At 42.8% G+C, this 17,911-nt stretch overlaps 2 protein-coding genes across 2 annotated transcripts in view; one reads left to right on the top strand and one right to left on the bottom strand.

The window, feature by feature from the left end:
• Positions 1-771: 771 nt before the first annotated feature.
• On the top strand, positions 772-6,824 carry klhl38a (kelch-like family member 38a). Its single transcript, XM_085346106.1, has 4 exons — positions 772-1,188; positions 3,594-4,950; positions 5,052-5,157; positions 5,353-6,824. Exons 2-4 carry the CDS (start codon positions 3,595-3,597, stop codon positions 5,640-5,642), a joined length of 1,752 nt encoding a protein of 583 aa, XP_085202232.1. The 5' UTR covers positions 772-1,188; position 3,594; the 3' UTR covers positions 5,643-6,824.
• Positions 6,825-9,715: 2,891 nt separating this feature from the next.
• spire1a (spire-type actin nucleation factor 1a) overlaps positions 9,716-17,911 on the bottom strand; it is a 32,314-nt gene continuing 24,118 nt past the window's right edge. Inside the window, exons 9-17 of the mRNA XM_085345847.1 lie at positions 16,344-16,391; positions 15,875-16,029; positions 15,366-15,447; positions 15,136-15,275; positions 11,953-12,090; positions 11,770-11,840; positions 11,287-11,314; positions 11,025-11,176; positions 9,716-10,935 (exon numbers count right to left, since the gene is read on the bottom strand). Of these exons, the coding sequence (XP_085201973.1) occupies positions 10,674-10,935; positions 11,025-11,176; positions 11,287-11,314; positions 11,770-11,840; positions 11,953-12,090; positions 15,136-15,275; positions 15,366-15,447; positions 15,875-16,029; positions 16,344-16,391 (1,076 nt within the window). The 3' untranslated portion in view covers positions 9,716-10,673. The remainder of the gene's footprint in view (positions 10,936-11,024; positions 11,177-11,286; positions 11,315-11,769; positions 11,841-11,952; positions 12,091-15,135; positions 15,276-15,365; positions 15,448-15,874; positions 16,030-16,343; positions 16,392-17,911) is intronic.

Genomic DNA, 17,911 nt, shown 5'->3' with positions numbered 1-17,911 from the left:
TGTAGTTTAGCTTTTGTGGATGTAAGTGATGTACTGTCGTGAAATAAAAAAGAAAAAAGAATGGTTTCATAAGGTGCTACAGGTGCACAAATGCTACATAACAGGTAGCCTGCATTTTGTATGCATCATTTTATACATAATTAAACTTTGGGAATAGAAATTAGATGTTACTGATGCAAAATAAAAAATTATATGACACTTTTATAAGCTCTTAGAGATGCATAACTGCTAATAATAGGTCATTTTGGCCAGTTGCTATGTGGTTGTCAGGCAACATAATGACATCATTACACATAATTCAGCCTTTTTGGATAGAAATTAGATGTTACTGATGCAAAATAAAAATTATATGACACTTTTATAAGGTGTTATAGGTGCATAAATGCCAGTAATGGGTCATTTTAGCCATCATGTTGCCAAGCTAAGTGGTTGCTTGGCAACATGATGACCTCATGATATCTGATATAAATGTGGACCTCCACGTTTGGTTGCTCAACTCTTAAAGGTATGGCAAATACTTTTTGATGATTTGACACACACAGTGCAACGAGTTAACTGTCAAACGGGTGATTAATAGCAACAGTGGTCACGTCCAGTTGTGCACGTTCATGGACACTAACAGAAACACCACCACACCTTGAAAACTGAGCCCAGTTCTTACAGCTGTTTCTCCTGATCAAAGTGGCCCATCAGCACCGTTCTATATTTGACTACATCCTGGGTTACACACATGAGGAAGGGGGAAGAGGAGGAGGAGGGATGAACTTGGACGGCACTAGAAGACAGACAAGGGTTAGCAGCTCGGGGACACTTTGATGAAAGACCAGCCTGGGTGGGAACAATGCCTGAGTCAGGACCCTGTGATGGTTCTCCTTCCTGCGGCTATTGTAAACACTCCCTCCACTGGACCCTGGCTGAGTTGTTAAGCTGGCAGCTGGGTACCAAACAGCGCTGTGTCACATGAGAGGCCCGGCTGGAGTCACAGTGGCCCAGGATACTATTCTTAGCTGTAGGAATGTACACAGTGGCCTCATGGCAATCTCCACAGCGCCTAACTGGAAACCCTTCCCTGAGTCACTACCCATTTTCTCTCTGAGTAATGCTTAAACTGTCTTTCATTTGGAATTAATCCTTTTTTTCTGTCAAGACTGACGACTTTGGATAATATTGGTCCTCCGAGGACAGGAGGTAAGGGCTGAGCTAACCACAGATACTGCTGATGAACTGGAATCATCTTGTTCACACAGATGTTTGTCTCAAACTCCTCAGTTTAACTCCAGTTTTATTATTAAATCTTCAAATGTGAAATTTCTTTTGTATTAGCATAACTCTTAGTTAAGAATCTATATTTTCTGGTTAAAACGTTTCCTCTTGTTTATTGGGCATTTAAAGGAGTGAGTCATTGCATTTTATGACATTTCTTTATTTAGACTGGAAATGTTTCTCAAAAATATGATGCCATGCTATAAACTGTCTGTTAAAAGTGTAATAATTTAAGCTGCGTACATGATCAATTCATCACCATCACCACTGTTGACTAAGTGATTAAGGTGCAGATGGATTATTTTTAAATTCAGATGCAGTTTATCATGAGAGGTTCTGCAGCTCCACCAGCAGCTCTTGTTTGAAGTCTGAGTTAAAACTCCCAGTCGTGAAATGCCACTCACAGCTATTGGCATTTAATAATATACAATAATGATTAGTGGTCTAAATATATCAGACAGGCTGGACCATGTAAGTGGGAGTAAATCGGTAGCTGGCACGGAGATGATTTGAAGACTTAATGTTGCTAATAGCCCAATGAAATTCATGCTCTTTAAACAATAGGATCACCACAAACCCTCCAGCCAGAGAGAGACACACTGGGACTAAGAGAGAAAACATAACATATAGAAAAAAATAACAAGAGAGACTGTGAGGCCAGTCCAGAGAGAGATGGGTTGCAGAGACAAACACAGATGGTCCGCTGATACAGTTCTGTTTATGTTAGTGATGATGGGCAGCTTGATTACTGAAATAAGCCCTAATGGCACACGAATCCTGTGAGATCATTTAGACAGGATTTGGAACAGAAATCTGTGTCAGTCATTCACATTAAAGACAGCTGCTACGTGGGAGGTTTAAGAGTTTGAGAGGAGACGAATAAGTGAAAGGCTTTGTTATGAACCAGATCACACGGTTTTCGAAGCATGCATGATTAAGTTGTTGCAAATACAAATTTATTAAAATCACACTTGTGAATCTAATTGGTGCACTTTGTGGAGCTCATGAATAAAGAATATTAGAGAGGAGGATGGATGGAGAACGGTTAGTAAATCAGGAAGGAGAGGATTAGAAAGGAGGAAATGAGGGCAGCTATCACGGTCCTGGAGAGTGAGAGGATGACTGAGCAATGGAGAAGAAGTGTACTGGTACTGATTTTCAAGAACAAGGGTTACAGAGGGATGAAGCTGATGAGACGGACTATGAAGATCGAGGAAAGACTTGTTGGAGCTAGGATAAGAAGAGATGTGAGGATCAGTGAGCAGCAGTATGGCTTCATGCTGAGAAAGAGCTCTACAGATGTGAAGCAGAGGTGTAGAGGTCGGAAGGAGTTGCACCGCGTCTTTGTGGAGCTAAAGAAAGCATATGAAAGGAGCAGCAGACATGTATGAGGTCACCGGTGACATGTATGGTAGGAGTGAATGATGGTTTCAAGGTGGGGGTGGGATGAGGGATTGGTTTTGTGTCCCTTCTCGCTTGCAGTGGTGTTGGACAGGTTGACAGATGAGGTCAGTTCATGAGCTATGATGTTTCCAGATGACATTGTGATGTGTAGTGAGAGGAGGGAGCAGGTGGAAAAGAGCCTGGAGAGGTGGAGGTATGCACTGGAGAGAAGAGGAATGAAAGTCAGGAGGAGCAAAACAGAATAATGTGTGTGGCCTCATGACCTTTTACACAGGTGCAAAGCTGTGTAAAAGGTCATGAATGTGGATGAGTTTAAAAACCCGGGGTCAGCCATCCAAAGCAACAGACAGTGCTCAAGAGAGGTGAAGAAGAGTGTGAAGGCGGGGTGGAGTGGGTGGAGACGAGTGTCAGGTGTGATTTGTGACAGAAGAGTGAAGTGAAGGTTTACAAGATGGTAGTGAGACCTGCTGTGATGTTTAGTGTGGAAATGGTGGCACAAACAAAGAGACAGGAGGCTGGGCTGAAGGTGGCAGGGTAAAGATGTCAATATTTTCACTGGGACTGACCAGAAATCAGAGGGACAGCTCAGGTAGAGCAGTTTAGAGACAAAGCTAGAGGTGCAAGGCTGAGATGGTTTGGACACGTGCAGAGGAGGGACATTGGATATATTAGGAATACATGAGGAAAAGAGGAAAAACAAAAATGTTTGATGGATGTAGTGAAGGACATGGTTAGTGTGACAGAGGAGGATGGTACACAGAGAGTAAGATGCAAGCAAATTTTAAAAACTGTGGTCGTCACTAATATTTATGTAGATCATCACATCACACATCATCAGCATAGCCGGTCATCCACTTTCTCCCATTGGAAAACAAAAATACGACATCAGTCACAAAATGATTCCTGCTTTGTCATCCCTTGTGCAGAATGGCCACCAGACCACAAGATGTTTTCTCTTTCAAAGATGCTGAACTTCCCTCTCACCTACTCGCAAAGCTCAACGTCCTCCGGCAGGAGCGCATCCTGACGGACGTCCTGCTCTGCACTGAACACCAGGAGATCCCCTGCCACAGGAACGTCCTGGTGTCCAGCAGCCCGTACTTCCGCGCCATGTTCTGCAGTAACTTTCTGGAGAGCAGCCAGGCCCGCGTGAATCTGAAGGGAATCTCTTCAAATGTGCTCATTGGCATTGTGGACTATGTTTATACGGGCTGCATCACCATCACCATGGACATTGTGCTCCCACTCATGCAGGCAGCTTCCATGCTTCATTACGGAAGCCTCTTTGAAGCCTGCTCTGTGTTCCTCCAGGAGCAGCTGAGCCCGGAAAACTGCCTGAGCATGATCCGACTGTCTGAGATACTTCACTGTGAGAGCTTGAAGGAGAGGGCCAAGGAGATGGCTGTGAGGTCCTTCTCTGACGTGGCCGCTACAGAAGATTTCTGTGAGTTATCTCTCCCGGAGCTCATGTGTTACCTAGAAGACGACCGACTTTGTGCTGAGGAGGAACAAGTGTTTGAGACCCTGCTGGCGTGGATCCACCATGACCCGTTCTCACGAAGGGGCGCAATCCACGATCTCTTCAAGAAAGTCCGTCTGCGCTACATCCACCCAACTTACCTCTTCCAGTTCATTGCCAATGATCCACTGGTGCAGAGCTCCAGCCTTTGCACTGAGATAATCGAGTCAGTCCGTCGCCTTATGCTTACAGTCAGCGCCAAGTGCAGCCGTGAGCTGAAGCCTCTGTGGACCACACCGAGACGTTATACCTGCAGAGAAACGCTGGTGGTAGTTGGAGGACGCAAAAACAACGAACAGACTTCAAGGGAAGCGTTACTCTATGACGAAAGGACTCAGCGTTGGCAGTGGTTGGCCAAGCTCCCCTTGCGCCTCTACAAAGCTGCTTATGTGTGCATTCACAGTATCCTCTACGTCCTCGGCGGGCTCAGCCTCTGCATGGCATCAGGCGACAGCTCGGTCAGCGCTACAGTTTACACACTCTCCCTCAAAACCAACCAGTGGAGGACTGCCGAGCCCATGCTGGAGCCACGATATGCCCACCAAAGCGTCTCATACCTGCACTTTATTTTTGTGTTAGGAGGCATCGGTGTAGATAAGCGCATCTCTCAGTCAGTAGAGAGGTATAACAGTATGTTTAACCAGTGGGAGGCCATGGCACCCATGCCCACAGCCGTGCTTCATCCAGCTGTTGCAGCCAGTGATCAGAAGATCTATGTTTTTGGAGGGGAGGACGCCATGCAGAACCCAGTCAGGCTGATTCAGGTAAGGAAGGCTTCAGTCAAAGTTAGCATTCAGTGAAGAACAGCCTGCGATGCTCAGGAAATCCAAAAAGGCTGATTGATGGTGTTTGTGCTGTTACACAGGTGTATCACATCGCTCGCAATCTGTGGTCCAAATTAGAGACAAGGACTGTGAAAAATGTTTGTGCTCCCGCCGCCGTCATAGACGACAAGATCTATATCATAGGAGGTAAGGACGCATTTTTACTTTTAAGAAACTGAGAAAAAAATGTTGTTCTCAGCAGCTGTTTTACGCTAAAATATGGACTATATATAATATATTGCCTATAATATAGTTTGACTCATATTTCGACCTGCTTGGTCGACTTTGGGATTTGTTTACTATATGTAATTTACTATGACTTACCAACCATCTAATCTCCAGGGTACACCACGCGAATGATTGCCTACGACACCAAAGCCAACAAATTCTTCAAGTGTGAGAACCTGAAGGAGCGACGAATGCATCACAGTGCTACAGTGATCAACGGCAAGATCTACGTCACAGGTGGACGCATCCTGAATGGCCACGACGTCATCGAGGACTCGGACTGCTTCGAGTGCTACGACCCAAAAACAGACGTTTGGACCTCTAAAGGTTCTCTGCCATACAAGCTGTTCGACCACGGCTCTCTCCCACTAGTCTGCGTTTCCAACAGACCAAACCCACCATGACCCACCATCTAATCACGGCTTGCTCCTTTTTATTGTAATCTCCACCTGCCCTTTGCCATTATTTATTGGCTTCTAACAGAAATGGGAAACCATGTCAGAGTGACACCATTCTTTCACGCAGCTCAGTAAAGCGGCATTTAAGGTCGGGCTGACTTTCATCTGCATCAGAGAAGAAGAGCTCAGCTGGCATGCAGAGGTGTCATTTCTAAGCATCTGGGGCGGAAGTGAACCGAGAACCCCAGAAATGATGAGAGGCAGCTACTCGGACACGTATGTAATCCAAACAGCTCTTTAAAAGCTGTTTCCGCAGATGGATACACTTGTATAAAGCAAACTAAATTGTGTTAATACTGTATTTTCCAAGATATTTGAACACAGCCTGTCACTCTGCAGGGCAGCTGCACTTAACTCTTGACAAAACTGAAACTGGTTAAATAATTTGCACTTTATAGGTCAAAAAATAATACATTCCTTCTTGACCCTGATGTGTATCAGAGGGAACTGATTAATGAGAATAAGGGCTACTGCAAAGTTGTACTTGCTCTGATGTTTGGTGAAGTTTTGCAAAGAAGAACTTTTTTTTCTTTATTCCAGTCTTGGGGGGTTGATTTTCAGTTAAAACCCAACAAAGCTTGTTCTGTTTTTAAGATGTCTGCTTAAAACATGGCAGAACCAGTATGCAAAGATGTGACGTTTTGGATCAGTCCAAGATCTGTGAGCAAATATTTCAATGGTGGTTTACATTCATATTTCACTGTGCATGCAAATGTCGTTAGATAAAGACAACCTGTGGCCTGCTGTGAGCGGCCATGAGTAAAAAATGTTGTTAGAGATACTTTTTGTGTGTTTACAGGCTACATCAGACTGCAGGGGCAACCTAAAGGTGATCTGGCACAATCACACCAACTGATCTGGAATTCATTTTTTTATTCATTTGGGAAATCATAGTCATACAAAGAAATCCTTACCTGTCAAGACTTTGATTGCCATTACATCCCTCTGTGTCCTGCAGCCCTCTTGTCCCTCATGGAGCATGCATTCAGTGTTTTGCTCCAGCCCTTGGTAGCTCCATTATTGGACAATTTGTGGTATACATCTTAATGTTTGAGACTTTCTCACGAATCAACTGAACAATGCATTGCTGCTACTTGCACATTAAGAGACTTCCTCTTTATTTTTGTATGCGGTATTACTTGTACGATGTGCATAAATGTTGTGTTTATGTACTAAAGAGAGAGTCAAACTTCTTATTTGTTGCATTGATTCTTTCTGCGCATAAAAACAGATCAGCTGTGGCAAAATCGCATCTTAGTTCAGCTTCTCGGTCTTCATTTTGAGCAGGCTCGTAATTTGCCTGCAGACTAGCTGAGTCACGACCCCCTCGTGCATGAGGGAACACCATCAATGCAGAAACATGTTCCGGTTGTCAGGTGACACATTTTCTCTCCGTACATCATTAAACACCAGTGCAAAACCCATTAAAATATTGGGATGTTCCTGGAATGTAGTGAATGCATTTCTTTATGTGAGTGTCAACCTCTTGACCCTTCAGGGCACATTCTCCTCATGCAGAGCGTCTGGTATGAAGGCTTCATATCCGGTTACCACTGCCCCCCTGAGAGGCTCACTGTTTGCAAGGTATATGGCCTACTTAAAACTAGCCCTCCAGCAAAGCTGACCTTAGGGGAAGAGATTTGGGATCAGATTTCACTCTTACGCTTTAATGCTTGTCCATTAGTGTTAGTGGAAATGCTGAAACTTGCCTACAAGCACTAACCAAATGGAAATTTCATCACTGTCTCTGAGTTAAATGGTTCCTTGTTAGCCTGGTCCCTCTAAATGCCTCTCTGTAACCCTGTGTGAATGCATTCAACAACTCGTGCTTGCAAAATGAGCTTAATGTCTAAACTCAAAATGCTGAATCCACCAACGCAGTGACTTTTCTGATTATGTCACCGGCAGTCACGTGCTCGGCTCAGTCAAACAGAGCAGAATGTAAGAAAGCCCAGTGAAACCTTCCACTGAGCTGCTGCTCACACAGCCTTCTCAGATTGTTTACAGACTCTGTGTTTGCTCAATACCTTTCCATAGATACCAGTGTGTGAGGGTCACCCTTAAGGGAGGCTGTGGCCTGGGCAGGTTATTTTCAGTATCTGTTACTAACCCATTAAGGGGTAGCATATCATTGCCTATTCTGTGTGTCTCCATAAACACACACAGTGACTGCAGCAAGAAGAATTATATACATTTATATATACGACTGACATGCTTCATAAAATCCATCATTGAAGTCACTGAAGTGCAGACTTTCAGCTTTAGTTTATTGGGTTTAACAAATGTATTGTATTAACATTTTCAGAGTCTCAGAATTAATAGATTAAACTAACATAATTTTAATTATAAGGATTGTTTTAAATATTTAGTATCCGTAAACTCCACCAGATGTGCTGCATTTCTTGCCTTGACATCCTCTGCCTCTTTACTTTAGCATTCAGTCACTAAAAAGCTGCTTTCCTGAGAGGAGCTCCGGTGAGTGATTTGGCCATTGAAGAACATGTTGTGGTTTGCCATTTACTTTGGGTTGCTATTAATTTGTGAAGCTTTGTCCAGTTAGTTTTGCGGCATTTGTCTAAATCTGAGCAGAGAGTATAGCTCTGTACACTTCATAATTCGTCCAGCTGCTTCAATCAGCAGTCATATTATGTATACACAGTGGCGGTCGCAGCGGTAGCCCATGCCATAAAATTACCTCGACCAGGTGTAGTATGCATGAGCGGTTTCTCTCCTTCTCCATACTTTTCTCTTCCCATTATCCAGCTTCATCTTGGTGTCACCGGAACAAAGAATGTTTCTTGGACTGTGCAGGATGTTTTCTAGCAAATCTGGACTTCCTGTTCTTGAGTGTAATCAGTGGTTTGCTCCTCAAGAGTGTTCTTGACTCGGTCAGAGGTTATTTGCGTTTCTTAACCATGAAAATAATTCTGTCATCATCTACTTCAGTGTTCTTACATGGTCTTTTAATATTGAATGCATTCCTTTTTTATTTGGCCAATTCAGAAATTTTGCCATCACTTTGATGCGTCCCAGCATCTCATTAGACTTCATTTTTCAGTTAAATATTCAAAGTGAGTTCAACATTTGTTATCGGTCAATTGTTCAATTAATTTTAAGCTTCTGAAAATGGATGATGATACAAATGGTACAGAAAAACTTGTGGATCTGTCTGCAATACAGATCCTTTACCACCTGATGTCCTGGTGTCTGCAGGCTGATGGAGAGGAAACCAGTTTCATTTTTATTTTGTCTCTATCGCCCTCTGCTGCCTAACACAGGTTTGCACAGTGCTCTGTAAGCCTGCAGGCATATAAGGCTGAATTCTGTAACAGGGCAACAGAGTCAGACTTAAGAATCATGATGATTTTATTAGAATTTCCTTGATAAACAAAAAAAAAAAAAAAAAAAAAAAAAAAAAAAAAAAACACAGTACAGCATGCACACGTTCCTTTACAGATCTCTAAAATAAAACTTATCAGATGGACTATTTCATTGGAACATGGCATCATCGTCGAACAGCCTGGTTAAGATTTGTGTTCATTTTGTAACAACTTTTTTTACCCCCAAAACACACACTTTGAACACGTGTGAGACTGTGTGATTTGAAAAGGCTAAAATATTGGTAAAGGATGACAGTCCTATACTTAAAGTGCCTACATTCAATTCAGTGGTGTGTTTCTAGTGGATTCAGTAATTAGTCCTTCCTGTGAAGCAGCCAGAAGTCGCTCAAACACATTTTCATTCATGAACTGTGGGGAAAATGGCACTATGAACCCCCAAGAGGTGAAACAAAACATTATAAATCATAATCATTTAAGACAAATGAACAAAAATAAACAATAAATTGATCCAGTAAAAGTGCTATTTGTGATTTAGAAGGGTATAACACTGAGAAGTTTATAAACTATACAAGAACAGAAATAAAACTTTATTATATTGACAGAAACATAATAACATTAATAATAATAGTAATAATAATAATAAACAACTTTTTCCAATAAAGAAACTCTTGAGGCAGAAATCCTAAAACGTGGTAAAATTATACTTTGTTACAGATTTATATTAAATCTAATTTTGGAACAGTTAAGATATACAACATGTACACACTCACGAACCCAACACGTCTGTGCTTCTATTGCCAGCCTGAATGGTGAGAAACCAAACCTTATGCACAGTAGGTCCGTAACTACAAAAGGCATTCAGAGAAAGAAATTACATTTTGGCACCAGGCACAGAATTGATTATACATTTAATTAAATACTAAAACCCACCCAGAAAAATAACCAGGCTATTTTTAACCCCTCAACGTGCTGTATCAGCCACATGAGATCATAGCAAATATACATTTAAACTGGCTTTTAAAAAAAAAAAAAAGAAAGAAAAAAAAAGAAGAGATGTAACTTTTGGCATAAGTGTTGCTGGAAGAATCAGAGGGGCAGGGGACTGGCAGACATCTACCCCAGCAGACCTGACGGGAAGATCTACAGTGCATTTCTGTCAAAAGACAATCGTTTGTTCTTCCTGAGTGCTAGACGTAAACAGGAACTGGAAAACCTACTATGATTGGGCCTTTGAACTATTTACACGATACCACTGCACCTTTTGGCTTTCTGTGTCATTCGCTCCCACTCATCCTTACCCCGGTTCATGATGGTGACATCAGCAGCTCGATAACGTCACCCACATGCAGAAGCTCGGCTGCTCTCTGTGACCCACATTGCATCCCTCCTCTCAGCCAATCTGAGAGGAGGATGAAGTATCAGAAACTTTACTAGCTTTAGCTTGGAATGGACCGGCCACATGGTCACTTCTTACTTCTTTGCGAAACTCCACTTTATGTACACACATCACTGTGGGAGGGGTTTTTTTTGTTTGTTTTGGAGTTTTTTGTTGGTTTTTTTGTTGTTGTTTTATTTGTTTGTTTTTTTTAATTGAATGACAAAGCTTAACTTAAAGTGCACAGACCAGTCCGATGTTCTACAACTCATTGATGGTTCGCTCCGAAGGCCTGAAGTTGACAGAGCTGGACGACGACATGTAGAACGACTGGGTTCTGCGATTGAGGCGGGCCCGCTTGGTGGCCACGCACAGGCTGCGCCTGCTGGAGGTGATGATCTCTGTGATGAACTTCTTGCAGTCCACACAGACCTCCATGGTGACCCAGTCCTCAGTGAGCTCCTTGGGCAGCTCTAGCTCATCCTGCGACCGCCCGTCTTTGCTGATGCTGTGCTTGGACAACCTAAACAGAGACAACTGAGTGAATATCTGTGCACACACAGGAAAGCAGTCGCAGCCACAACACGATGATGCTGCCGATTATTAAGTCACCTTCTGCGCAGACTGTGCCGGGTGTGCGCAGACCCAAACGGCTGCTTGTCTGGCTCAGCTGGGGCAGATGTGCCTGTGTCTTCTTTAACCACAGCACTGGGACCCAGAGAGTAGATAGGCAGTGTGGAATAGGGCTTAGACGGCAGCCGCATCTGAGGCAAAGAGATACAAAACAACTGAACTAAAAAGGCTCATGTAGGTCTTAAAGAATGAGTGTCAAATACTAAACTGATGTTTCAAGTAGCAGTTGACAGTCTCGTACCTTTTTCGAGCACTGGGAACACACAGGTCTGAAAAAAATTTAAAAAACTGATAAGCTGGAAATTCGTGAAAACCACTTCACTGATTTTGTACTGCACTCCTGTCAAACTGTCACTTAAAGCTTAAAACAGAAACTAATGCAGCAGAGCCAGAGAGACGAGCTCCTACAGTAGATAGTTTGGTTTCTTTAGTCTCGACTCAGACTTCTGCAGTGCAGAAAGCACTTTAAATAACGTACGCGTTTGAAGAAAAACAATGAAAAATGTAGAACTACTCATATGCATCCAGTAGATTTATCGACTAATGAAATACCAGCCAGGATGTGCTGGGCATGTGGCTGTTTGATATGAGGCCAATTGGGTATGTTTGGTACGTAAACAGGAAAACTATAAATTTGGGAATCAGTGTCCAATACAGACTTTGTTTAAATGTTGGAGTCTCCCTCTTTAAGTCGAGCTGTCCTTTTAACAGCGATTCAAATTACCTTTTGCAGAACTGGCAGGTGTAGGACCAGGTGAAGATGGAGAACCTTTTAATCCTGCAAGAAAAGCAAAGCTGGACAGGGGAGGACAAAAATTGAGGTGAGGAAGGTGCACTAGCGTTTCAAAATCAATGTGACAAATTATCAGTTTAAGAGAAAACCATAAGTTTACAGGTGGTTTTGTACCTTTCCTTTCTTGAGAGCGTTGTAGACTTCTTTGTATTGCTGAAACTTCTCCAGCTCGGCCTTGACGAGGACCTGCCTGATGTGCATCACCTCTTCCACCGTCAGAGCCAAACACTCCGCCGGATAACAGAACTCCTCCTGCGGGGGAAACATGCATCACATCATCAAACCATGCTCACAAACACACAGACAGTGATGTGTTTGACAAACCCAAACAAAAATGCCCCACTGCACACCACATCACCTAAACATGCAACGAGATGTGAGAATGGCAGTTTCACACCGCCGCTGTGAAAATAAATGCAGAACCTCCATGTGATGCAACACAACACCTCCCATGCTGGAACCACAACTCTAGGATTTCTTTACTTTAATCCAGATTTGCTTTATTCTCTGTCAAAAACACGTTTTGAGCTCCTGTTATTCACCAGATGTTTCCAAGGAAACAATCTGTAAGAGAATCCCCCATCATGGTGCCAGCTGAGCTCTCATCTGGAGTTTTACAAAAGAAGTCCACAGGGGGGAAAATGTCTCAGGGAGCACATCTACTGATCATCATCATTTACTGGGATTGAGTGCTTGTATAAGATCTGGCCTCATATATAATCTTCCCTGAGTTATTTTCAGTACGCCACAGATGTTGCATTCACTCAAGCAGTTACAACACAAGGTCCCATTCATCTAAAAAACAAGCCGATTGAATTAGACGCCATTCAGGATGGTTCCCCCACACAGTGCTTGGAGGTGATACAATTTGATATTTTGCAGTAGTGGCGACATACCGAGCCCTCAGCACCACTGCCGGCATCCACCTGACCAGCAGACAGAGGGAACAGGATATTTAAACAGAAGCAAGACCTTATATTCCAACGAGCTAATCACACACAGTACGCTCAGTAAAATTTAATACAAGAACTGCATGAACCCATTAGGTGGTCTGTCATCAGCTTACAGCCAACGTTGTAACCAAGCATAAAATCTAATAAAAAGATATACAAAAAAAACTTCTGGATTACATCATCACATTCAAACATGCATGAGCACATAGGATTACTTAATTTTTAACAAATATATCTGGCTTGACATTTCATTTTTGATCTCAATGTACCCCTCAAAAGGAAGGCTGTTCACTGACATTGCAGCTTTCCTTTCAGTCCATTAAAATCCTTTCACACATCCGCTCCCCACCTGAACTTCACCCAATCAGGTGTCCTCACATAGACCTCGGTCTCTGCCAAATCCTAGTACAAAGCTTGTGTGCTGCCTCTTGCGCACACTATACGGCCAGCTCCCTCAACTAAACCACACAGAGTACATCTAGCAATAAAAAACAGCTTTGAAGAAGCCGGATACAGTGATAGGCTTTAGGCTGCATCTTCCAACCTTGATAAGATAAGATAACCTTTATTAGTCCCACACGTGGGAAATTTGTTTTGTCACAGCAGGAAGTGGACAGTGCAAAAGTTATGAGGCAAAAATTAGAATACAATAAGAATAAATACAGTACACAACTGTACAGAATAGAATAAAATAAAATACTATATACAGTAGAATAAAATAAAATAAATATACAATAAGATAAAAATAGAATACAAATACTATATACAACTGAGTAAAAATACAACGATGACAGAAAGGATTATTGCACTTAGTATTATGGCATTCCTGCCATAATACTTGGCATGGCATTCCTTTAAATCACTTTCTCCCTTGCGTGCATGCATGCATTCCTTAGTACTAATTGTTAGGATTAGTGGACATTGCAAATAAATAAATAAATCGATAAACAGGAAATTGACCTAGTTACCTTGCCACTGGGATCCGTCATTAGCTGTAGCATTTGAAAATAAGAAATAATTTAAAGTGAGTCTTTGGAAGAAGATGGCTAATCAGAGTAAACATGTAAATGAGATATAACAGGAGTACGAGAAAGGGAGGGGATGCAACAAAGACCTGACTGTTCTACATTAACTAAAGAGCTTCAGCTTCTTATATGAATGAAGTTTGAGAGGGTGTTTTAAACCAGGGAAAAGCTGCACAGGCAGAAATCCCTCCCACCAACTTCTGATGCACACTCAATCATTTTGTTCTGGAAACAGGTCTGAAATAAGACAAACTGCTTAACTCAGAAAGAGAAACGAGGGTTACCCGTAGCAGGAATCTGAGGGAGAAAGAGTTAACATCCTAGTATTAATGAACAGTAACTTTTTATTCCAACTTTTAAAAGTGACTCATCAAAGATGTCTTAGATTAATCTCGTCACTGTTTGTTGTTTCTACTGTCAACTGGACAGATTTTAATGGAAACAACAGAATCAGCAACATTTGTCACTAATTATGAAAGATTCTGGAAAGGATTAGGGATCAAAGATTTAAAATATGAAGTTCTCTCTGTGAAAGCCTTCTAATTCTTGACATGCATCACTACAGACTTTTAAAAGTTGAGTCTGGCTTAATTAGAAGATCTGGGTTTGGCAGTGTTGGGGGGGGGGAAGGAAAAGGAAAAGAAATACATAAATAGTGAGAATAAACCAACTTGACCTAAATCCTTTTCGTACAGTGCTGTCCTGTGCTTTCAATTAGATCCATCAACTTCACTAGAATCATAGGACCACGCTCAGAGTCAGAGAAAACCAGTGACCTCACTGCAAACCAATGGCCGGTCACAGGACAGGCGACCGTGGCTCAAGAGTTGGGAGTTCGCCTTGTAATCGGAAGGTTGCCGGTTCGAGCCCCGGCTTGGACAGTCTCGGTCGTTGTGTCCTTGGGCAAGACACTTCACCCGTTGCCTACTGGTGGTGGTCAGAGGGCCCGGTGGCGCCAGTGTCCGGCAGCCTCGCCTCTGTCAGTGCGCCCCAGGGTGGCTGTGGCTACAATGTAGCTTGCCATCACCAGTGTGTGAATGTGTGCGTGAATGGGTGGATGACAGGTTGTGTAAAGCGCTTTGGGGTCCTTAGGGACTAGAAAAGCGCTATACAAATGCAGGCCATTTACCATTTAAATTCAACAGACGTATTGTACGTCTGGTGCTGTTAATCGATGTAACTGGTGGGTCATGAACTGCATTCAGAAATGCTTCCGAGTATCTGCTTTTATATTTACTTTTTTTTTTTTAAATCATTTAGATGATAAAGATCTGTCATAAACAGAGTCCAATAGAAATAGCCTCCACAAGGTAACGTACCAAAGACTTTGAGCTCTGTCTGGATGGTGGTAAGAAAGGCCTGACGCTGGTAGGGGACTCCTTCTCGATAGAGTGCCGCCTCTGTGAAGATTGTCGCTTGTCTGGCTGTGGAGTGGCGGAGACAGGCAGGAACTTTGGAGCTGGAGACATGGGACACAAATATGCATGAAAAAGTCTGCCAGAGAGGGAACATTTAATTTGTGTAATACACTATGTTCAAAAGTTAATACCCTTCGTGGCTGCGACGGAGTCAGGAGACGTGTCTTCTATCAAAGACGTGGACATGCTGGAGCTGCTCCGTGTGGTTTCCTCCTGTCATCCAGAAAACGACATATTAGCAATTCATCGAAAATTCATAACTACCACAATCAAGTTTGTGTGCCTATTATTAACGTGTCATTAATAATTGTGAGAGCTTAGCTACTAAATCAGAACGTCACTTTAACCATATTATAGCAATGTTGTGGAATAAGATTCTTTTAGACATAATGATGCTCTGAGCTCAAGAAGCCATCACATACATATCTATTTTTTTAAAATATTTGTTTTATACTGCTTATTAGAAATTCTCCTTTTTAATTTTGTGCATGAAAAAGTTAAGATGGTTTGTTTTCTTTCTTTGCACCAAATAGGACTGTGTATAATTTTGTTGCTCTTTTGGCATAATAACCAAGATTCTGATGAAGTCACATGACACGCATGATCATTTGCAATCAATCATACGAGTCAGACATCTTACATCGGAATCTGAGCCGTCCAGTTCCGCCAGCGTGGGCGCTTTGAGCACCCTCTTTCTCTGGCTAAGCGCCTGCCCGCCGCCCTGATTTGGTCCTGCTGTGCTGCTGGACAGTGAATGGGTGCTGCAGGTCAACTTCCTCCGAGCATCAGGAGTGTCTGTGGGTCAAACACAGTCAATTAAAGCGGGAAGATACAGCGTCCAACATAATAAACAGAGACACTGTTACAGATGTCACATGTACACATGAACCACACATCACGAGTCAACTCCTTCAGTAGCTGGTATTAAAGACTTCTTTACAGTGTTATGACAGGACACCACAGAGGCAGAATTGAGGAAGATAAACCTCAGCCACATGCCAACGGTTCAGATTTTCTCATCAATTTCCCCTCACTCATTTTCACGACACTCCTGCTTTGTCACACAGACTCCAAAGTTGCCACGACACGCCGGTCCGTGTGTGCTTTACCTGAGCTGCGGAACAAGTCCTGAGGAGTGCTGATGCTTTTCCCTGCACCTGCAGATGAATTAAGGGAATATAACCTTCAGTCGAAGCTCACACAGACGTTAACAAACACCAGACTAGAACCACGGGGAGGACTCGACAGCAACAAGCATCTGTCAGAGCAGAGGGCCTGTACAATGAAGCAGCATTTGCGGGCTTAGCGAGGTAACTCGGGGGGGGGGGGGGGGGGGGGGGGGGTCCGAGAAGATCTGGAAGGCTGCCCTGTAGTTTTAATAAATATGTATTCTTTACTTGAGCCTTTAACACCACCTGGGTTGCAGTTGGAAAAATAAACTTAAGACAGCCTTACCCAAGAGTAAATCTCAGGGACACATTAATCCAGTGGGTCTCAGAGTGTGGGCCATAAAGAATAAGGAGGTTGAGATTCACAATTTATATATATCCACATGTATGTGTCTATCTATCTATCCATCCTTGCGAGAAGTATGCAGCTCTATGTAAATTAAACCACCTCTAGCTGGAATCAGAAAACCTGGGTTGACTTGGAGATGTGAAAACCTGCGACTGACAGCGCTTTGCGCAATCACAATTGTAGCCCGCTTCATAGTACAGACCCCGGGTGTGAATTAACAGGACGCTGTGCGATAGTGGTCTATATTAAAGCTTAAACACATTGTGCGTAAACTAGAAAGCACAGAGGGAGAGGCGTACGAAGGGAAGTGCGGGGGAGGAAGCAGGGAAAGACAATGAGTGCAGCCACAGTGCTAAAAGTTATTCTCGTACATAATTTGGATTGTGGTCACCTCGTGAACTGTAACGCTACATTCGAACAGTCATCTCCCATTCCCAACCATTTATCTAAGGGGTTAGGCTGCTGACAGCAGCGTTACATAATTCTTTCACTTTTCACATTGAGAGGGAGGATTAGGATGACCAGCACGGGAGGCAAGCTGTAGAGAGAGTGATGATTTGTAATCTCACTTTACTGGCTCTGGCCCAATTGTCATCTCATAACAGCTATACCACAGACAGCCTCTGTGACTAACATCTCCCCTAAAATATATCCCCTCCCTCTCTGGAGTTTGTACGTTTATTGTGTCCACAGGCTGCCCCAAAAATCACCCCAGCAACAGAACATTACCAACACAGTTTCACGCATCCTAAGATTAAGGTGCACTGTGCTGACCCATCTTTCCTCTCACCTTCAGAAAGTGTCTTTATAATAAACAGCCAGTAAGTGACAGTAGTGTGTCATAAATGCACTTGTACAACACAAGCGTGAAGTATGTGGGGTGTGTTTAAATCAGGGAGAAGCAAGAATCTAAATCCTAAAAAATAGCCTAGAATAAGACACGGGCACAACAATAGGATAGAACATAACAGGTGACATGAACTTTACCTGATGAGTCAAAGCTGTGAGACATGCTAAGGGGTCGCATGACTGACAGATATGCCCATATTTGGGAGGAAAAAAAGGAAAGGAAGGAAGCAAAATAGAAAACAAAGAAAATGTTATGTTATAATGGACGATGATGTCAGAATCATCCCAGTTTAACACGTCCATGCGTTCA

This window comes from Diplotaxodon limnothrissa, linkage group LG22, assembly GCF_057381915.1.
Source record: "Diplotaxodon limnothrissa isolate DT_005_m linkage group LG22, D_limnothrissa_male_GT1.1, whole genome shotgun sequence".
NCBI lineage: Eukaryota > Metazoa > Chordata > Actinopteri > Cichliformes > Cichlidae > Diplotaxodon > Diplotaxodon limnothrissa.
The sequence above is the reverse complement of the archived record's forward strand: the minus strand, read 5'-3'. Positions and strand labels throughout refer to the sequence as shown.